Here is a 24,016-nt window from a genome sequence, read left to right as displayed (position 1 = left end):
ATAGTTTATGAGAAATGAAACCTGAGCCTTTTGATTCCTTCAAGTTTAAGAACATATTTGGAGACAAATGTCTCAGCTTTTAGCTTCCTAGATCAAATATGATCTTTCAAAAATAATCTCTCAGGGCCCAAACTTCAACTTTAATCCAACAGATTGCTGTATAAAAAGTGTGAGGTGCTTCTCTCCTTTTGAATGATCTGCTACTTAATTTATCAGTTGTAGATGAGTAAAAAGGAGGCCAAACTAACTTATGGGTGAGTTAAAATATTGGAATTGTAGGCCTTAAACTTTTTACAGGCAAGTTTATATTCCAATATTCCTATTTTGGTGTCAGTTCAATTGCATTTCAATGATCTTTATAGAAAGAAACTATTAATAATGCATTGACTTTCTTTAAGGCAAATTTTTATAGGCGAGAAGGGTTCAATAAACTGAGTTTGTCTTAGTATTAATGAGACATATTTTATTAACTATTAATCCTTTAGTGTTCGCATTATTTTGTCAAAAGTGATGCCTATTTATCCACAGTTTTGAATGAATCATGCATTATCTTGTAGTTTTGGGATTTTGATGAGGTAACTTAATTTTTAGAAAGATATTCTTTTCTACTCTAGGCACAAAGCCTGAAATTTTTAGGGAGGGTGCCAGCTGATTAGATCAACCCCAGTATGCAGCTGGTACTTAATTTATCGACCCCCCCAAAAGGATGAAAGGCAGTTTCGATCTCAGTGGAATTTGAACTCAGAATGTAACGGCAGATGAAATACCACTAAGCATTTCACCTGGCATGCTAACGTTTCTGCCAGCTCGTCACCTTGGAATGATATTGTAGGGCTGCTGTAAGAAGCTGGTGGATCTCGCTAGTTTAAATGCTAAAGGGTTAAAGGAAAAGTTGAGTTCCCCAACAGGGCTTGGAACATGAAAAAAATGATTAAGTTGTATGCTGAAGGGTACTTTCCCACCAGTTCACTACCTTCTTCTGTTAAAAGCAACATATATTATATATATTCTCTTTTTAATCTGATAATGTTCATCAAATATATTTATTTTTTAAAAACCTCTTATCAACAGAGCTTTGATCGGTTCCGCTGTGCAGAACTAGTTATGGATTGTTTGTGTTCTTTTGATGATTCTTCTATGAACAGAATGTCCGTAGCTATTTGTTCCATCTTAGCTGCTAAGGTAAATATTTATAAATTTTATCTTTTCAGTGAATTTTTCTGACATGTTTGTGAATTTTAGCTTTTGCAATAACTTATTGCAGATGGGTTTTTTTTTTTCATCTTTTTTGTTTGCAACTTTTCATGTATTTTAATTATCAAATAGATTTTCAACTATGAAATAGGTATGAAACCTATTTTTATAGGTTTATCCAGCACAAATGGGTATTGGTTGTAGTGTGAATATTTCTCCATCTTTTTCTGCTGGTCTTTTAAATGGTTCCTACTACTTAGTGGTAGTTGATAGTTTCTCAAAATGGTCTGAAATTTGCAAGTGTAAAAAACCAACCTCCTCAACTGTGATAAAATTTTTACACAAATTGTTTGCAAGATTTGGCATCCCTGATGAGATAATGTCTGACAATGGAACGCAATTTGTGTCTTGCAAATTTTAAAAATTTTGTAAGCATATAACTATGGCACCATACCATCCCATCCCAGATCTAATGGACAGACAGAACTGTTTGTCGATACTTTCAAAAGAGCCCTTAGAAAATCAAATAAGGAAGTCATGGAGAAGGTAGCTCTACAACAATTTTTAAGAGTGTACCATGTGACACCAAATCTGAATACACCAGCAGGTGGCGAGCTGGCAGAAACGTTAGCACGCCGGGCGAAATGCTTAGCGGTATTTCGTCTGCCGCTACGTTCAGAGTTCAAATTCCGCCGAGGTCCACTTTGCTTTTCATCCTTTCGGGGTCGATTAAATAAGTACCAGTTACGCACTGGGGTCGATATAATCGACTTAATCCCTTTGTCTGTCCTTGTTTGTCCCCTCTGTGTGTAGCCCCTTGTGGGTAGTAAAGAAATAACACCAGCAGGTGGCTCACCAGCAGAGCTGATGTTTGCAAGAAAAGTAAAATCAGTCTTTGATAAATTGCTACCTGGCAAGAAAAGAAAAAGTGTCAGGGGAGACAGCAAGATTCTTTAAAGTTAGTGTAAAGGTGTATATGAGGACATACAAGAATGGAAACCAGAGTTGGGAAAATGGTGTAATTACCAAATGCATAAGTAAAATGATATATTGGGTAAAAAGTAGAAAAGGCATACAAATGAGACACAGGAACCAACTGAAAAAGAGATTCATGGAAAGCGAACTAAAGAAGTTGGAGGAACCAATTGAATGGCTGTACGATATTTCCCAAGTACTACTGCCACTGCAGGTGATCGAACCCAGGCATACAAGTGAGAGGAAAAGAAAACATACAGAGTTCCTGAAAATAGATGTTAAGTGCAAAAAATATTAAATTGTATAGAAAAAATAACTCAAGAAAGAGAGGTGGGGTGAATAAAAAAAAAATTATTGCTTAATAAAATGACACTTCCTAAGAAAAACTTAAAAGGGGAGATGTTATAGGGAATTAGTAATAATAGTACACCCCTCCCATGTGACGACTGGAATAACCTAGTTACTATAAGTAAAGAGAAGTATGTGAAGTACCACAGTATGTAGTAGGCGGTCAGAGATAGTTGTGACTTTACTCTTTTTACTAAGTATACTGTATACCGAAGTGGGTGTTATAAAAGTCCAACATTGTAAGGATTATAACATTCTGTCTAACTTTGCTGTTCTTATCCATTGAACTTGTACTTTGTGAATCCATAGTGATCCAGAATATTTCTTCTCTTTCCTTATCATTCTTATTTCTCATTTCATTATTATAATTACACTAAAGGTCCAGACTTGAAGGGATATCAAGTAGTTATATGTGAGAACTTAAAATATTGGATACCTAATAAATAATATCATCATCATTTTAATGTCCACTTTTTCCTGCTTGCATGGGTCAAACATATTATTGAGGCAGATTTTCTATAGCCAAATGCCTTTCCTGTTGCCAATTCTCACCTGTTTCCAAGCAAAGTAATATTTCTCCACAGCCAGACATGTTTTCACAGAATGTCAGAAATGTATGACACTGCTTGCATGACAGTGACACTTGGAACTAACATGTGATATCAAGACAAGGAGACACAAACATACACGCTCTCATACATGCATATATTTATTTGTACACACACACACACACACATACACACACACACACACACACACACACACACACACACACACACTATATACATTGGACCTCTGTCAGTTTCTGTATACCAAATCTATTTACAAATGTTTGGTTGGCCCACAGTTATAGTAAAAGACACTTATCCAAGGTGTTACACATTGGATTTGAATCCGAAACCATGTGGTTGGAAAGCAAACTTCTTAACTACATGGCCACACCTGTATATCATACTTACTGTATATAAAGATCATGTACATCGATACATAGACATTATCTGTAGAGAGCTTATGCATGTTTTTATCTGTCTGTGTAGATAGCCGTTTGTGTCTACATGAGAGGTAATGAGGTTGCCTAGGTCTAATGGGAAGGCCTTAGAAGAGAATGGCTAATGTGTGGTGGGAACTTTTGAGATATAAAGTAAGTGGTAATGTTAAGAATCAGTACTTACTGGTATTTTATTTAGTGCCCTTAAAGGGATGGAAGGTAAGGATGACTTTAGTAGGATTTGAACTCAGAGCACTGAAAGTTGAAATAAATACTGTGTTCTGTCTGCTGTTTTAACTACTTTTCCTAGCAACATAGGTGTAGGCATGACTGTGTGGTTAAGAAGCTTGCTTCCCAATCCTATGGTCTTAGGTTCAGTCCCAGTGTGTGGCACCTTGAGTAAGTGTCTTTTTCTATAGCCACAGGTTGACCAAAAACATACACTCACAGATTTGGAAGCTGAAAGAATGCTATAGTGTGTGTATCCTTGTCTAGACATCACAAGATAGTTGTGAATGGGTGTCATCATCATACAAGAGAGGTTGATTCCAGTTTTCCATGACAAACATATCTAGTTATGGGAAAATATTACCTAACTTGGAAATAGGTGAAGATTGGTAACAGGGAAGCATCTAGCCATAGAAAATCTGCTTCAACAAATTCCATCTGACCCATGCAAACATGGAAAAGTGGATGGTTACAGAGTGTACTGGGTGCTTCTTTCATGACAGCAGACTTAGTGAGGTCACTAAATAACTTGCAAGACAAAATACTTTGATGGAGTGGGGGTGTAATATTGAGGGAAGCGGCTTTGTACCAGGTCTTGAGAGGTTAAAGTATGTAGAGGAGATACATGGCTACTCCAGTAGAAGAGGGAGAAAGAATAGTGGAGATGAGGCACAAGAAGGTTGACAGAAAGAGAATAGGGACACAGAATGAAGGATCACGGGGTGGGTAGGTAGGTTCATGAGTGTGATAGGACATGCTGTGGAGATGAGAATAGAAGTGAAGCATGGTCAATGATGAATCTTAGTTTGGGAGAACAAAAAAGAAAAATAGGGTAGTTCGAGAAGGAGGAGGTGATACATGGCAATATATAAAAGATGGGGAGAGCAACAGTATAATAAAATTGTTGATAGATCATCATGTAAATGTATTTATATGAATATGGTCATATTAATATATTAGTAGTCAAGTAGAATATCTAGGCCCGATCTTTTGACATCTTAGAAAAACAATTAAATTAACTAATTTCATTATAGTAGCATCTCATAGAATTTGCTTTCCCCTCTTTTAACATATCAAAAGATAGTTGTCGACAACTATTGTATTTGTAAGCAATGTTGTAAATATCACAGCTAATCACAGGCCATTAAAATCCTTGTAATTTAACTACTGGATCTATTTCACAGTCAGATTTATTAAAAACATAGATATATATGATTCTGAGTACATATTTGTTCACAGCTCTTGTTTTGTTGGAACCGTAGAAAATGTATGTTGATATGTTTATCTACTTCTGTATGTATGTGTATAGTTGTATGTATATATCTGTTTATATATGTCTATGTGTGTATATTTCTGTATATGTGTATATATGTGTTAAAAGCCTATTTGTGTGTTAATGTTTATATTTGTTAATATATGTTTATATTTCAGTATATGTTTAAGTGTGGATATATCTAAATATGTATATGTGTTGTATGTTTATATGTGTGTATATATTCATATATGTTCATGTGTATGAATGTCTGTATGTGTTAATGCAGAACACATATGTAAAATATGCACAAAATCACACTCTCCTAAATATTGGAATTGTGTGCCCTTGCAATACATCAGAAAATGTATGTTTTGCTGACAGATCTCAACAGAAGAGACTTCAAGACTTGGAGGAACCCATCACTATATGCAGAAGATGCTGGAATTGGTGCATCAGAAAATGGAACATATGGCTATTGATATCACCTTGAAATTTACATTAAGTGCTCTTTGGAATCTTACTGGTGAGATTTTTGTAAATATTTTTCTGTCCCAATATTTGCATTGTCTCTGTCTTCTTCAAAGGAGAATCATTTGTAGGTTTCTTTTGTCCAAATGATTTATGCTTTGGGGAAGGCATAAATCTTATGACAGTCTGCATGCCTTGCCTCAAAAGTTTTAGGCATCATTAATATATTTACATAAGAAATTATTTTGTTTCAAATGAATTTTTCAAATTAGCTTTAGATTGTATGATTTTGCATATTGACATATTTAAATAAAGAACTTTGTAACAGGTTTGCATTTATGTACATCATCATCATTTAATGCCTGTTTTCCATGCTAGTATGGGTTAGACAGTTTGACCAGAGCTGGTAAGCTGGAGAGCTGCACCAGGCTCCAGTTGTCTGTTTTGGCTTGGTTTCTATATCTGAATGCCCTTCCTAATGCTAGCCACTTTACTGAGTGTACTGGGTGCCTTTTATGTGTCACCAGCATGGGTACCCTTTTATGTGCTACTGGCATGGGTCCTTTTTACACATCACTGGCACAGGTAGCTTTTTTCATGTCACTGGCATGGGTGCCTTTTATACATCACCGATATGGGTGCCTCTTACATGTCTCCAGGATGGGTACCTCTTATGTATCACCAGCACTGGTCACAACCATAATTACGTAAGGGATTTTTTTTTGTTATATCTATTAAAGTTACATGACTTTTTTCCATAAGTCTATTATTAAAGTTAAATAATTATAAAAACCCGATCAGTATTTAGTTTGGTGATCAGTAATTCAGTTGGGGTGTCACTTAGGAAACATAGGTTCTGTAAACATCATCATTGTTTGAATATTCACTTTTTCATGCTTGCATGAATCAGATGGATTTTGTTGAAGCAAATTTTCTATAAATGGCTGCTTCTGTTGCCATTTCTCAATTGTTTCCAAGCAAGGTAATATTTCCCTGTGGCCAGACATGTTTTCATGGAGGAGTGGAAACAAACAGCACACTTATATGGTGACACAACTATTGCATAATGTCAAGATTAGGTGACATGCACACACACACACACACACACACACACACACACACACACACACATGCACATAGTGGTCTTCTTTCAATTTCTGTCTACCATATCTACTCACAAGGCCTTAGATTATAGTAGAAGATACTTGTTCTGTTCTCAACCCTTCTTTCCCGCATTAATCTATCACTCCATAGCATAAAACCACCTCTCTCTCTACTTTAGCCCTACTTAGTTGAAGGAAATCTTAGTCTTGCAGGATGCATGGTGACCTTACTAGTGCTGATGATATAAAAAAAACACCTGTACATACCATAAAGTGGTTGTAGGAAGGGCACTCAACCATAGAAACCACACCAAAGCAGACATTGGAGTACAATGCAGTACTAAGCACCTTTGAATCCTGTCAAACCCATGCCAGCATGGAACGTCGTCGTCGTCGTCGTCGTTTAACGTCCGCTTTCCATGCTAGCATGGATTGGACGATTTGACTGAGGACTGGTGAAACCGGATGGCAACACCAGGCTCCAATCCAATTTGGCAGAGTTTCTACAGCTGGATGCCCTTCCTAACGCCAACCACTCAGAGAGTGTAGTGGGTGCTTTTACGTGTCACCCGCACGAAAATGGCATGGCTCGAAATGGTGTCTTTTATGTGTCACCCGCACAAGAGCCAGTCCAGGGCACTGGCAACGATCTCGCTTGAAAACCCTACAAAGGCCAGTCAGGCAGTATATATATATATATATATATATATATACGTCTGTACGTATCGTCGTCGTCGTTTAACGTCCGCTTTCCATGCTAGCATGGGTTGGACGATTTGACTGAGGACTGGTGAAACCGGATGGCAACACCAGGCTCCAATCCAATTTGGCAGAGTTTCTACAGCTGGATGCCCTTCCTAACGCCAACCACTCAGAGAGTGTAGTGGGTGCTTTTACGTGTCACCCGCACGAAGGCCAGTCAGGTGGTACTGGCAACGGCCACGCTCATCTCGCTCGAGAAACCTCATGTGTCACCCGCACAAGAGCCAGCCCAGGGGCACCAGCAACGATCCCGCTCGAAAATCCCACAACAACCCCACACAAGAGCCAGTTCAGGGGCACCGGCAACGATCTCGCTCAAAGAAATTTCATGTGTCACCAGCACAAGAGCCAGTCCAGGGCAGGGGCACTGGCAACGATCTCGCTCGAAAAACCTTATGTGTCACCCGCACAAGAGCCAGCCCAGGGGCACCGGCAACGATCCCACTCGGAAGATTTCATGTGTCGCCCGCACACGAGTCAATCCAGGGGCACTGACAACGATCCCGCTCGAAAGACTTCATGTGTCACCCGCACAAGAGCCAGCCCAGGGGCACCGGCAATGATCCCGCCCGAAAGATTCCATGTGTCGCCCGCACACGAGCCAGCCCAGGGGCACCGGCAACGATCCCGCTCAAAACATTCATGTGCCACCTGCACTAAATGGTGGCGGCAGTGGTGACAGCCACTGTTGTCATTGTCATCATTGTCATTGCAGCATGATACAGTACTTGGACCATTGGATCCTATCAAACCCATGCCAGCATGGAACAGGGATGTTAGATGGTGGTGGTGATGGTGCTGCTGCTTCTTTTTGTCTGGCGAATACTTTTCCTTTTCTGTTTTGAGTTTTATTTCAGTTAAAGATTCTGGGTCATTTCTTAGGACCTCTTAATATTAACAATGTTATTCTCTGAGGAAACATGGTAATCATGTTTCCCCTAAATATGATTATTAGTTATTGCAAAAATGTATAGCATTAGCTGTCAAGGTTGGTTTGAAAGGAATAAATTTCTCACAAAATCTGAGACTGGTTAGATCAGTACCATTAAACCTTTCTCTTGAAGAGTTGATGGCTGTAATAAAATCATGTAGAGGAAAAGGAATTCCAGAAATCCAACATTCTAGGGGAGAAAAACCACATATAGTATTTAGTGTGGAACCTAGCAGGTGAGAGGAGAAGGTGTGAGAGAATTAAGAGAGTTTGAGAGCAATAGCCACTGCAGTCGAAGAGAGAATACTGAGAGAGAAAGGAGAAAGTACATCTGGAGGTCAGAAGTCGGAGAGTGTTTGTGAGTGACTTTATGCCAATCATATGAGAGGCCTTTCTTTGACATGGTCTGTTTGTCTTTGTGCAGCAGTAATGACCCAGATGATGGCACACTACACTATTGTAAATATCAACTGAACTTTAAAGAGTTTTAGTAATGTTTGAAGACTGGAATATTAGCTTCAAGTTTTACATTGGTCTGTTACAACTGAGTATAGAAAGAAACTCTTGTGAATATATAGAAACTTCTTCATGGTTAAAAGTAGTTATTGTTGAGTACATCTGGATGTCCTTCTTAATGCTAAGCACCCAGCACGCTCTGTAAAGTGGTTGGCATCAGAAAGAGCATCCAACCATAAAAACCATGCCTGAGGAGCATGACACAAGCCTCTAGCACAACAGATCTTGTTGCACTGTCCAACTCACACCAGCATGGAAGACAGATGCTAAATGATGGTGATAGGGGTAGTTGTGATGGCAGTGCAGCAGCAGCCTGTAGCATCAATATTTCAAAAAGATCCATTTGCTCAACACACCAAATATGCTATACTTAAGCCTGCTCTTTGCCAATATTCTGCCATTTTGTTTTTTCTACTCTGTGTGCCACATGACTAATGAACTGTTTGACCATGTGCAATGTCAGATACAAACCAGACTGAAACTTATCTGGTATGTTAGATCTTTGGGTCACCTAAAAATGAACTGTGGAAATTTGAACATGTTGCATTCAGTTTCCTGCCTGGTCTCTTTATGTACATTAAATAACTGTAGCTCCTGTTGACTTTACTTGATCTTACTTCACATGGGTAAATTATTAAATATTTCATCAGATTTGGTTGGTTGGGCTTGAGGAATGGCTGTCTAGTCATGTTAATTTGAAACTATAGCTGGCGATTTAGTATTAATTGTCATAGAATTAAGCAACATGATGCTAGTTTGCAATATGTTTTGATGTGAACAGGAATAGGAAGTTGTAGACTTATGTAGCATGCTTGCTAGTCTACAGCATGTTTTGATATAATGTCTTGATTTCCTTGCATTCTTTCATATCTTATGTGATTTTGTTTCTTTGCTCTCAGATGAGTCTCCTGCAACCTGCAATGTGTTCTTGAATGAAGGAGGCCTCGATCTATTTATGAGAGCTTTAGAGGTAGGTAACCTTCCATCAACAATGGATTCTTTTTTAATATTCATCTCTTCTGTCTTTTCATAAAATTGTTGTTTAAGTTAGTTGTTACCTTAACAAAATTCAAAGGTTGCAGAAGAATGAGCACCAGAATTGGTAGTTACTTATCAGTTTGAAGTATGATGCTCTTTGTTTCAAATCCTAATTAGTTAGAAATTTTAATTTTTTATAGATTCCAATTTTAATATATTTTTATCAAAATGAGGTTTTCAAGATTCATTTTTATCATTGAAGCTTTCAACTTCATGATTCAGTCACAAAAGCAATATTTATTCATTATAATGTTACCATCTTATACTGCAAGATAGCTTTCTTTAATGTTTTCATTTATATTTCTGGAAATATAAATGTTGCCCAAATAATTGCAATGCCACTTTCTACAGACATATCAGTAAAAACATTTCTCCAAATTGTAAGTTTAATCCAATATGAGTCAAATTATGTTGACTCTAGTATCCTTTCATATTAATTGGATGTTGCTGAAGAGTAAAAAAGCTGTATAAGAAAAGTAGTTTTAAATTACTTGTAGCAAAAAATTCTAGCAAATATAAGCCTTTCACACTTTCTTTTAACTAAAGCACTCCCCTTCCACAACTTTGTTTCTTCATAACTTTATGAAAAATAACTTTTTTATAGATAAAATTTTATGAATACATTCATGAAGAGTTGTGGGCAATACCTACACATCAACTATGTTTTCTCATAGCATTCACATTTTGATGATGCAAATTACAATTATGTTGAAAACAAATTACTTTTGCAGGTTACTTCATTCTTTCCCTTCTGGGATTTGTTAAATGCATATTTTTTAATAAAATGAAACTTTTCAGAGATACCAGCATAATTTGATAAAAAATAAACAGAAATGAAAAAAATACAAAAATAGCATACTAAATGACCACATAGAGGATGGGCTACCTTCGGGTTTGTCTAAAAATAGAGAGATTAACATGGCTAAGTCTAAATAATACCTGATTTCTTCATAAACTCTAATGCTGTCTTTAAGTACTTAGTATTCTAAATTTGTTTATTGAGCAAGTGGGTGCTATTAGAAGAATAAAGGATGCAAAGGAAAATTAGATGTAATATATCAGAAAAATTACACACATGTGTAAATATCATTCTGTGACTAGAAGAAAACTGCCCAAACTCTGCTACTCTCACTAATCCACAAACTTGGGAAACAAGAAAAAATGCATCTAGATATAAAATATTGCCACTGTATTAAACCTATGAAGGAGACAATGAAACTTTCACAGTGAAATAAGCAATAATGTAGAAATGTTTGTTAATTTACTGAGTGGGTGAGAGAGAACTACTACAGCAATTAACACTGACATGCAAATTTTCAAAGACCTTACTATTTAATGTGGACTGAATAAAACAGCGAAGAAATTTCCCTCTTGTTTTTTTTTTTCAGTCAGCATTTAATTTCAGACTGAGAATGTGTGTATGATCATGTGCTTGTATGTGTGTTTGTTGAAAAGTAGATACATTTTGTTTTGTGGTATGTAATGCGAATATTCAACAGTCAGATCATTATATCTGATATTGCAATTCACTAGAATATTACTCACATGATTAAAAATTTTAATCAGTCACCACTTTGCCAGAACTGGCTCCAGCAACAGTTCCATCTTTTTGAGTTTGAGCCTATCCAGCACTATAAATTCAACACACCTTAGCCACTTGACAATGAGCATTGACAGACACCATAGGAGACAGCCAACAGAGATAGTTGGACAGCAGGTGGCCTGAGCTGACTATAAAGGCAATGACATTAGAAATCAATAGCATGACAAGCAGCTAACCACACTTTGACAGCTACTACAATTACACCAAGAACAATATCATTCAAACTCACTTGACGTTTTGTAGTAACAACAACAATTGCTTTTTGTTTATGGAAATCTCAAAGGATTCAATGTTCTTCTTCATACAAGTATAAACAGAAGTAAATTCTCTGGAATTTACAAATTTTATTGGGTTTTTTTGTTGCTGTTGTCCATCAGTAGTTTCATTTGATTTATAGGTTATTTTCTCTTTAATACATACATGGACACTATAATACATATTTGTACACTGTATAACATACATGTAATTCACTTTACACTCGCGTAGTACATGTTAATACATACAAGAAGGATACTTTAATACATTTGCATTATATCTTGGTATAGATGGTCAGCACTCCAAGCATTTGATCCCTGATCTCTCATGGTTCTGTCTCTTTCCCTCTGTTCTACCAGATGTTTAGCCCTTCCTTTATCAGTCTCATCAATCCTTCTATTTGCATGCCTGTCCCGATCTTGTTGTTGGCATTCACCACTATTCTTCAGCTCTCCTTAGCCGCGCTCTTTTCCCACTATCTGTAACCCAACCAGATGTTTACTTTCTTCCTTGTCGAGGCATGATCGAAGAGTAAAAAATTGTATTCACCTTGGAAAAAATTCCTATTACCTCAAAATATTTTTTTTAAATCATTACTTGAAAATATTTCTGAATAATTAAAATATTGTCTGTTTAAAGAAAGCTAAATATAAATATTTACTCTACGAACAACTCCTATTTTTCAAATCATATTCACTTAAAAATACTTTTGAATAATTAAAATATTGTCTGTTTAAAGAAAGCTGAAATATAAATACTCACTGTATAAACAATTTGTATATTTTAGGATTATGTTACTTTTGGAGTGTTTTCCCATTATGTGCCGTTTTGGCTATTTATGAAGGTACCCCCAAAAAACCGTGTATCTCACGAGTCCGTGGTCCGAATTATACAAAATGAGTTTCATTTCATTTGTATTCACATTTCAGGGGTACCTTACTTTCAGAGTATTTTCCCATTATGCGCTGGTTTGGCTGTACAGATAAGCATGCATGCAAGATAAACATGCATAAACAGATAAGCATGCATGCAAGTGAGCAATCACAGAGTTTTATTAGTATATAGATATTTTGTGTTGTTGAGATGAGTGAGTGGATGCAAATACTTAGATTTTGTTTAATTTTTGAAGTAAAATCTTTAAATGATAATGCCAGAGTATTTCAAAACTATTCTTTTTTCACTGTCTGTGTGTTCAGGTGATCAAACCAGTTCAGCACGATGTCAAAGTCCAGGTTGAAACAAAAATATTAGGTTTATTGGTGAGTTGTTCTTATTTGAAACCATTATTTTTATTTTTATCATCACTGTTTACCAGCTTACTACCACCAGCATTGCCATCATCACAACTGTAGGCATCACCACAACTAGCACTGCTGCCATTTTAGCTATACCCCCCCCCCACACACACACACATGCACACTCACCAGTATCACTGCTATAACAGCTGTTGATACCCTCTTCACCAACAGAAGCAGCTGTTATTGTAGTTTACAATATAAACTTGTACTTGAATGATTAAACTTTGACATTTACACCATAACAAATATAGAGGACAAGTTTGTATCAATGCAACCAGTCACTACTACTGCTGTTAAGCTATGTCGTCTTTAGCTTCCATCATCAACCCATTGTTTAACCCTTCATTCAGATATGACCTAAGTACACCACCTCAGCTGTATGTAGTAGCTTTACAATTATGAAGCTATGAGGGAGCCTCTTATGGTTGCTGGCTCTGCTATAAATAGCAGCCAAATTTTATATCACATCCTACTCATCAGCATCATCCTCATTTTAATGTCCACTTTCCATTTTCACATAGAGCAGATGGAATTCATTGAGTTGTTTTTTATGGTCAGATACTTTTCTTGCCAATTCTCACCAAAGTAATATTTTCTCATGGCTGGACATGTTTTTATGGAACATTGCAAAAACAAAGGACATGGCTTGTATGATGATGGAATTCATTTACATCTGTCACATTATGTCAAGACACAAATTCATGCACACACATGTATATGCATGCATACACACTCATACACATGCATGCACACATATACACTCACACACATGATGGGCTTTGTTTGGTTTCCATCTGCCAAATCCACTCACAAAGGGTATATTGGATAATTGGATGATGTTGTCTGAGATAAACTGTTTGAAAAGGCAGAATAGTCATGGTTGGAACACCTTGTATCATTGATTTCCCCAATCAGAGTTAACCTTAACAACTGTCACATTAACTACTACCTTTGCTACCTCTAAATATCCTCTCTTGAACCACACTTCTTGGCATTATCACTAACACTGCTACTGTTCTACTATCACATCTACCACAACTATCTACTACTACTGTCAACATTAGCACTACAACAGCTTCCATCAGTGTTGGTATGTGTTTTCATAATTATATATCTATATGTGTATACAGATATATAATCATAAGTATATTCACATACATATATAATGTATGTGTACATGGATGGTATAAGCAATCCATTGATAGCCAATAATGATTGCCCATATGAAATGTCATAAGTCATATCAACAAATAAGCCATCCTCTTCCATTTGTTTACTTCAGTTGCAGTTACTGATGTCCAATCTCTTCAGGTTATATTTAACCATGTTTTTGTATCTCAGCTGAGATAAATCTTGATATCTTGTAACTCTGTGAAATATTTACTCTTTTACTTGTTTCAGTCGTTTGACTGTGGCCATGCTGGAGCACCGTCTTTAGTCGAGCAAATCGACCCCAGGACTTATTCTTTGTAAGCCTAGTACTTATTCTATCGGTCTCTTTTGCCGAACTGCTAAGTTATGTGGATGTAAACACACCAGCATCAGTTGTCAAGCGATATTGGGGGGACAAACACAGACACACAAACTTATACACACACATACATATATATTTATATATATATATATATATATATATATTGAGCGTGGCCTTTGCCAGTACCACCTGACTAGCCTTTGTGCCGGTGGCACGTAAAAGCACCCACTATACTCTCGGAGTGGTTGGTGTTAGGAAGGGCATCCAGCTGTAGAAACTCTGCCAAATCAGATTGGAGCCTGGTGTAGCCATCCGGTTCACCAGTCCTCAGTCAAATCGTCCAACCCATGCTAGCATGGAAAGCGGACGTTAAACGATGATGATGATGATGATGATATATATATATATATATATAAATATATATATATATATATATATATATATATATATATATATATATATATATATATATATATATACATTTATACGACGGGCTTCTTTCAGTTTCCATCTACCAAATCCACTCACAAGGCTTTGGTCAGCCTGAGGCTATCGTAGAAGATAGCCCAAGGTGCCATGCAATGGGACTGAACCCAGAACCATTTGGTTGGTAAGCAAGCTACTTACCACACAGCCACTCCTATTGGGAATATTTATCATGACAAGTGAATTTCCTCCATTCTTTGGACATGTCCAAACTTGTGGAGTTTTCATTGCACAAATATCTCTTCTTTGTGAAGGAGCTTGTGAGTCCTGCTGATCTTGTCTTTCTCTGTGATATCCATGATCTGCTTCATGCATCTCACCATGAATGCATGCAATTGTTTTACATGTTCACACTATATTGTCCTTGCCTTCCACCTGTATAATAGGGCAAGTAATATTATTGCTTGATCTACTTTGTCCTTCACTCAGACTGGTGTGTACTTGTTATTCCACAACCTTTTGAATATCAGGTTGGCTTTCTACATTCTATGAACTAATTTATTACTAACATTCTTACTGTTTGTACTGTCCTAATGCATAAAGTAGCTTAACTGTACCAGCTTCTGATAACAATTACATTGTCACTGATTGTGTAGTCCAAATATATAAAGAAGTTTGTTTCTCTCAACTCCTGTTCTTTGATGAATTGTGCCACTTGACTCAAGATAGGACTTGACTGACAAAGAACTTCAGTCTTTCAGACATCAATTTTCAAATCATGCATATTCTCTTTTCTATAGAGATAAAGGCAGAAGCATCTGCAAACAACATTTCTCTCACTAACATGTGTGATCTTGGACTTGGATGTGAGGTACAACAACTGAAAAGGTTAGCATCAGGTCTTGAGTTGTACAGTATATTCTTGAGCATCATCAAAAAATAACATTAACTCTAGCAGATAGACCAGCTTGACTGGGCAATGCTGAAGCTCACCTTTGTTACCCAAGTTCTCATTCCAGTATATAGTGATTCTATCAAAGACCAAGTCTTATACTGCTCCTCAGGGAAATATCCAGAACACATATCCATATTGCTTCTTCCCCTTCTGAAGCCGTTTTGAATTCCAGTAGAACTACTCTGATTTTCTCCTTCCGCCTGTTGAGCAATATTCCTGTGAGGATTTTTCCCAGCTACAGCAAGTGGATAAATTCTCTTGATTATTACCACAGTTATTCATGTCACCATATTTTAATATGGAAAAGGTTGTCAGTATCTTTCCAGGTCACCATTTATATGAATGAATGTGTGTGTAAATATATATATATTTGTACGTGTGTATAGATTAATTAATATGGAACCAATTGTGAACGTTTTTGTCTAATGCTTTTTTTTTTCCAGAATAATATTGCAGAAGTAGAGAAATTGCGATACGCTTTAATGCGAGAAGATTTCATCCTTCTTGTGAGGTAGGATTTTGTGGATTGTCTTTCTGTCCTTTTATTTTGCTTTGATGTGGTAAACCTTTCTCACAATAATAACCAACTGAACCTGGGACTTTTTTTAATATAGTCAAGATACCTACCTTGTCAGTATCACCATGGGTACAAGATACTTCTGGTCTCTTTGTTTTTGGTATAAAACTCAAGTTACAGTGCCTTATTGTGTCGGATGCGTTTTGTGTATGACCTGTATTTCACAAATTAATGATGATCTTGTTAGATGTAATATTGAAGTTAATGAAGCTTTAATGGATCAATAGGAGCCACCAGCCAAAGTGTGATCCAGTGTTGAGTGCACCAACGTCTCTTATATTGTGTAAAACTCCTTATGGAAACAGACAACAATGAAATACTGATTTGATTAGGTGATTAGTAACATTGAAAAAGCTTCTGTCAGGACTTCCCAGAATAAACCCCTTGCCAATTATGCAGAATCAGTACTATTTTATGACAGAAATCCACTTATAGAATATATCTTTTAGAAAACTAACTCTGGAACAAGTCAAAAAGAGATCTGCTATGTGCTCAATCTACTTGCTAGAAATAGCCAAATTCCATCAAATCATGTACCATTACTTAAAAGAGAAAGATACATTAGATAATGTATCCTTAGAAACTCTAAAAAGATGGAATAGCCAAAGCTGGAGTGTCTCTTACCCTAAGTCTTCTTGATCAGTATTGACCTGGTGATAAACAACAACATATATAAAATGGTTGTTATTTACTCTTCATTAATAGCAAACTTGTTGATTTAGAGAGTTAGTATTGGTAGAATAAATATAGTAGAGACCTTTAGAATAATGATCATAAATATTGTTAAATTCTATGGACATATTTTATCACTTTGAATAGTCATTGTTGCTGTTCCTGATTCACCCATCTTTATTTGGGTATAGTAGCCTTATATTTTCAACATAAAATGTGATATTCATTTTAAAAACAACTGGTAAAGAATGTTATTGAAGTAAATTTGGCTGCTGCAGTGGGAAGTCTTCAAGTGGCTTTTGCAGCCTCTGGATCTATTTTAAAACGGGGGCCACATTTTTCATTAATGTTTTACGTAGTGTTTTGGTACCGAAAGACTTTCAAACTTCGTATACTTATCTATTTTGTGTTATAGAACAGAAAAATATTTTTGTATTCGATAATTTCAACCAATCACTGACAAGTATTCAGTTGTTTATATTTACTCCTTTGGCTGATTAAGCGATGTAAAGCATATTTAATCTCAATACCTTCGTTTTATTTGCTTTTTTCATTTTAAATTTGCTTTAACCCTAACCCTAACCCTAACCCTAACCGTAGGGTTAGGGTTAGGGTTAGGGTTAATTGTTTCAGAATTATTTGTTTATGTAGTCGGCACTTAATGTATATCGGCTGAATGGATGTCAGTGATTGGTTGAAATTACAGAAATACGACAACGTTAACATGGAATAAGTTATGGATTTCTTTTTTTTTAAAGAAGACTAAGAGAAAAAGATGTTTTATATGACACATTCTACCAGTGTTCCAAGTTTCAAAGTGTTTCGTTAATGAAAAATGTGGCCCCCGTTTTAAAAAAAATCCCAGCCTCTTAAGGTACTTTAATCCATAACGAGAACAAGATAGTAAGATATAAATGAAGAGTCAAAGTTGGCTTAGTAGAGAAACTGGGTTATCCACTAAAGATTTGACTGCTCCTGTCCAAGCACCATAGTCACCAGCATTTGTTGTGGCTGTGGCTATGACAATAAAATTGTCAACTTGCTATGTTATCTCATTCTAAATAGGAGCAATAATGCCTATAAACTGGATGACTGTTAATGTTTCAGTGCCACACATGGACTTTACTAATACTAACATGTAATATAACTGGATATATGTTACCTGAACAATTTCCTCAATTATGAAAAAGTAAAACTGTTGACTTGCAAATAAATTCTGATAAAACTAATTAGGATTTTAACATATCTATTCATTCTCACAACATTCTGGCAGATTCAAAAGTGAAAATGCTGGAAATGATTTTCATTGATGAAATACAACTGCAATCAGCATATTCCTGTTCAAATATGCCTGAACTTATTACGAATGAGTAGATATGTTTATGTTTGGATTTTCAGTTATGCATGCACTCACTTCATGAATTAAAATTAGGGTTTTAAGTTCCTGTTTTATCTGTTACCCAATAAAAAGAATTGTCTATTAATAAGATTTATATTTTTATATTACTGTATCACTAGCATTGCAAATTGTAATCTATATACCTTAAATAAGATAATTAATAATTACAATAATTAATAAATTATTCAAGGGTGGGAAGTTGTTCAATGAGAGCAACTATTTGGAGACAGTTGTCTTGATACCAAGTTCAACTTCTCTTGTGAGTAGAGTTTAGAGAAAGGTTGCGATCTGTCAACTTTTTCTTGATATACAATATTTAGTCTTTGGGATTTTGTTTCAAGGATCCAAACAGTTCTGGCAGTCATCATGGTTATAACAAATGAATAAAATTGTCTTCTTTGTTTCAGACGTTTACTTCAGGCTGAGCAGATTGATGTGAGCTATTTTGCTGCTGGTATATTTGCCCATTTAGCCAGTGATGCCAGTGAATATTGGATGAGTTCTAGTCTTACTAGAGATGATGTCTTAAATGAATTGGTTAGTTTTTAAATTTATTTTTCTTACGTTTAAAAACAAACAAACTCTTTTACTAATTCCAGCTACTGAGCTGTGATTATACTGATTCCCACAACTGGGCTGTGGTTGGAACTATCCTGACACAACCACAGTCTAGAGCAGCATTTCTCAACCAGGGTTTCTCAGAACCCTGAGGTTCCGCAAAAGATTCTTAGGGGTTCCAAGAGAAAGAGTGAGATAAGCTAATGCTAATTTCATGATCATAATATTACTATACATGCACAACATATTATTGATTATTGTAATATAGACATCATCCTATCTAACCTATTATGTTATCAAAAAAATATAACAACCATTGGGGATATATATATATATGGAGTATCCAGAAATTTGTAATATGTTGTAATTTGTTACAATATTTTACGAGACATCTTATGATGTGGTTTATTTTTCCGGGATACCCTATTGAAATGTGCATAGGTTTGGCTTATTGTGGTTGTTTCTGTTATTATAATTGTTGCTGCAATAAAGTATCTTCAATGCATTGATTTTGAGCTCTATCCTTTAAGAGACATGTATACATATATATATACAAAAACTCAACTGTGAGTTTTTGGCTAAGACTGTTAACAGATACTATATATTTTGTAAAATTTGTTTTATAAAAGTATATATTTAATATATATTTTACAGTTCTACTGTTCGGTAGATACTGCTTTTTATCTGTGACGTCATGGAGCTATTCAAAATCGATGCATCCTTGAAGGATATTCCGATACCACCCAGGAATGTATTTATAAAGCAACTGATTGCCAGGACACATTCATTCATCAACAGAGTAAGATGGAAGGCTTATTTTTTAGATAAAGGAGAACAACCAATCAATAACGCGGATGTTAACTCGCAGTATAAAAGGCTTTTCAGATCAAGAAGCAACCCTCCATACAACCCTAGGCTGGATAGTTTTGAAGAAGAGCTCTGGACTGTAGTTAGGAACATTAAAATGAAGAAGCAAATTACAAAGAACCATCATTTGGATTACCTAAGTGATATCACCAAGGAGATTAGTAGTTTAAACAGCATTTTAGTTAAATCAGATAAAACTGGTAATATATATAAGCTAAAGAAGCAGTATTATTTGGAGCTTCTTAAAAAAGAAATTGAGAAGAACTATAAGACTACTAGTATGAACACACTAAGAAATGCGAATATGGAAACAAAAAAATTAATGAAGAGATTTAACCTTTTAAATAGGACTGAGCCTATAGTGCCAAGGCAACCGAGGTTCATATTGAAAGATCACAAGAATAATTTTTGGACTGATCCTAAATTAAGGCTTATTTGCCCGGCTAAGTCGGATATAGGGACACTAAGCAAAAGTATATTAGATAAGTATATCCCTGTAATAATTGGAAAACTTAAGCTACAACTGTGGTCCAATTCTAAGCAAGTAATAGATTGGTTCAATTCTATTAGTGATAAAGATAATGTCAAATTTATAGAATTTGATATAGCTAATTTCTATCCCTCAATTAATCCTTCTGTTCTTAATAAAGCATTGTGGTTTATGCACAATAAAGCTGGGCTTTCTAGAGAAGAGATTAATGTAGTTCTAGCTGCCAGGAAATCTTTTATGAGGTTTAATAACAAAGTTTGGATTAGAAAGGGTACACCTGATGCGTTTGATGTACCTATGGGTAGCTCAGATTCGGCCCAGGTTGCCGATGTGGTTTGTTCCTTTATACTTGATGAGTTAGCTGATCAATTCCCAGATATCAGAGGGGGTCTGTATAGAGATGATTGTCTGCTATTTCTCAGAAATAGTTCAAAACAGCAAGTACAAAGGATAAAAAATAGATTAGTTAGATTTTTTCACAGAATGGGAACGGATATTATTTTTGAGGACAATATATCTGTAGCTAATTTCTTAGACGTTACGCTTGATCTGCATAATAAATCATATAGGCCATATCATAAACCTTTAACTAACCTGAGGTATATCAATAGATCTAGTAATCATCCAAAAGCAATAACAGATAACTTGGTCCATAGTATATCTTTAAGATTGTCCAACCTGTCTGCAAATAATCTGGTTTTTGAAGATGAGGCAAAGTTTTATAACTCCGCTTTGCTGGAAGCAGGATATAATGATAAGGTATACTATATTAAACCAGATTCTGCTTCCTCTATTGAAGATGTTAATAATAATAATATTAATAAAATTGATAATGTGAATAATAGCAATAAGGGTAGTTATAAAACTAACAATAATAATAAGAAGAAGAATAATAAGAATAGTGTTAACCCATTCAGTAAGTTAAAGCATAGGCCAAGATCCAACGATAGTGTACCAGGGGCTGAAAGTAGTAGGCTTAAGTTTTTTAGGGATAATAATGTAGGTTGTTATTCTAGGAAACAGGATAGTCTATGGTTCATCGTCCCTTATGGGAGGCAAGTAAAATCAAATTTAGTTAGTTTATTCAGGAATGTAGTTAGGAAACATTTTCCAATTAACTCGCTCTACTATAAGGTTATTAACGAGCATAAGGTAAGGTTCGGATTTTCAAACACTAAGAATTTGACCCAAATTATCGCCGCTCATAACTTTAAACTTTTATCCTCAAACTCTAGTCATAGTTCTGTTGACATAAACACAGAGGGTAATAATAATAATAATACAGGCAATGGTCGAGATGTTAGTCAAGACCAAAAGGATATGGATAATACTGCTATCTTTGGTAATAAACTAATAGAAATATCTGAAGATAACCCTAATAGAATAAGATTCCTTAGTGCAAATGCTAAAACTAAAAACATTGTCTATAGGTGTAATGTTATAACGGATAAGAAGATTTGGAGTTATATCGGGGCTTCGTCACTTGAGGTCTCGAAACGAATTTCTAATCATTACTCATCCTTTAGGGATAGGAGTAAGCAATATAGTACGGCGCTTAGTAATTTAGTTTGGAAATTGAAGGATGAGAAAAAGGATTACTCCCTTGAATGGTTGTTAGTAGGCAAATCGATGCCGTACGACAAGGGTAAAAGTACTTGTTCGTTATGTAACTTGGAATTATTTTCCATACTTTTTTCCAAGGGTCACCTAGTTAATAAAATAACGTTTAAAGCTTACAGATGTCTGCATATGTATAGGCATACGTATGCATTTTATAAATAGGAATTACCGGAATGTGTATAGGCACAAGTTCGAAATTAAGGAAGAGGTATATTCATCTCTATATATCTTACTGGAATTAGGTCTGTGGCGCAAATATATGAGTGTATATGTATATGGGTGTAGGTATACATGTGGAGACAGGCGAGAGTGTATGTGTGTATATATGTGTGTATGGAGACGTATGTGTATGTGTGTACATGTAAACATGTAAACATATATAAGCTTGTGTGTGTGTATGTGCATATATATCGATGTATATATGGAGGTATAGCTATGTGTATGTATGTACATATGTACGCATGTGTGTATGTGAGTATGTATGCGTATATATGTAAATGTGTGTGTGTATCTGTGCGCGTTTATGTGGGTGCATGTGTATCTGTATGTGTGTATATGTATATGCATGCATATGTGAGTGTATATATGTGTTTGTGTGTATATGTGTTTGTGTGTATGGTTATACATAAAAAATACATATAAATATATATTGGTGTGTGTATCTAAGTATAGGTATATGTATGTGTGGGTGTAGGTGTGGGCATGTGGGTGGTGGTGTGCGGTGCGTGGGCGTGGGCGGGTATAATTAATGAATTAATTAATACACTATCGTTATAGGAAGATCCGATAGGAAATCTTGATGTACATGGGGGATGAATTTTTGGCAAGGGATTTTTACGCTGTAAACCGGGCGGTGTACGTCGCTGGATTTCGGTTGACTGGTTTGTTTACATTCTGTAAGAAAATAACGATGGTAGGTTGCGTGCCGTCGATTATTCTTTCACCCTCTTGGATGATGTGTGTGTTTTGCTAATAATAGTATTGGTGATGGCAATAATGCGACCCTGATGAGATGGAGTATCCAGAAATTTGTAATATGTTGTAATTTGTTACAATATTTTACGAGACATCTTATGATGTGGTTTATTTTTCCGGGATACCCTATTGAAATGTGCATAGGTTTGGCTTATTGTGGTTGTTTCTGTTATTATAATTGTTGCTGCAATAAAGTATCTTCAATGCATTGATTTTGAGCTCTATCCTTTAAGAGACATGTATATATATATATATATATATATATATATATATATATATATATATATGAATGATATTTACACATGAACTATGATGAAAAAATATGAGAAAGATGGTATATAATTTTTTTTTTGTGCAGGGGTTCCTTGAGACATGTAATTTATTTTAAGGGTTACGCAAGGGTAAAAAGGTTGAGAAACACTGGTCTAGAAGCTGTGGTCATGTTAGGAGTAGCCACTGGGCTGTGGCAATGCCAGGACCAGCTACTGGGCTGTTGTCATTGCTAGTTCCAGCCACTGGGCTGTAGTTATCTCAAGTTCAACCATGTTCATGTCAGGACAAGCCACAGGGCTGTAGTTGTGTCAAGATCAGTCATTGGGCTGTGGCTATCCTGAGACATAAACATGATGGGTTAAAATACTTAGATACTCTGTTAAGTGGTTCAAATCAACCCAACTGATGCTTGTATTGATGTAAAATGATGATGAGAGAAAAAGAGAGCAAATGTGTGTGTGTCTGTATGTGTGTACAAAGAATGAGGCAGAATCATTAAAGCATTGGATAGAATGCCTTGTGGTGTTTGTTCTGGCTCTGTGTTGTGATTTCAAATTCTGATGAAGTCAACTTGTTTTTTTATTCATTTGGAGTCGCTGAAGTACCATTCCAGTACAAGGGATCAATTATTTTCTCTTCTCCTCTCTCTTTTTCTCTGAACTGTTCCTGCAATTCAAAGATCCACCTTTGTCACATTGTCTCATGCTGTGTGGAATAATCATTCTGGATTCTTATTTTCAGTTGCTTACATATTTTCAAAAGCAGGAA

At 35.8% G+C, this 24,016-nt stretch overlaps 1 protein-coding gene across 1 annotated transcript in view; it reads left to right on the top strand.

Moving 5' to 3' along the window:
- LOC106878735 (protein zyg-11 homolog B) overlaps window positions 1-24,016 on the top strand; it is a 44,525-nt gene that overhangs the window by 6,624 nt on the left and 13,885 nt on the right. The window contains exons 4-9 of the mRNA XM_089355795.1: window positions 1,072-1,182; window positions 5,370-5,511; window positions 9,668-9,738; window positions 12,861-12,923; window positions 16,261-16,328; window positions 18,873-19,002. Coding sequence (XP_089211921.1) covers window positions 1,072-1,182; window positions 5,370-5,511; window positions 9,668-9,738; window positions 12,861-12,923; window positions 16,261-16,328; window positions 18,873-19,002 — 585 coding nt within the window. The remainder of the gene's footprint in view (window positions 1-1,071; window positions 1,183-5,369; window positions 5,512-9,667; window positions 9,739-12,860; window positions 12,924-16,260; window positions 16,329-18,872; window positions 19,003-24,016) is intronic.

Source organism: Octopus bimaculoides, chromosome 7 (assembly GCF_046866305.1).
Source record: "Octopus bimaculoides isolate indiv1 chromosome 7, ASM4686630v1, whole genome shotgun sequence".
NCBI classification, from domain to species: Eukaryota; Metazoa; Mollusca; class Cephalopoda; order Octopoda; family Octopodidae; genus Octopus; species Octopus bimaculoides.
Note: the sequence above shows the minus strand (reverse complement) of the source record. Positions and strands in the feature narration are given on the sequence as shown.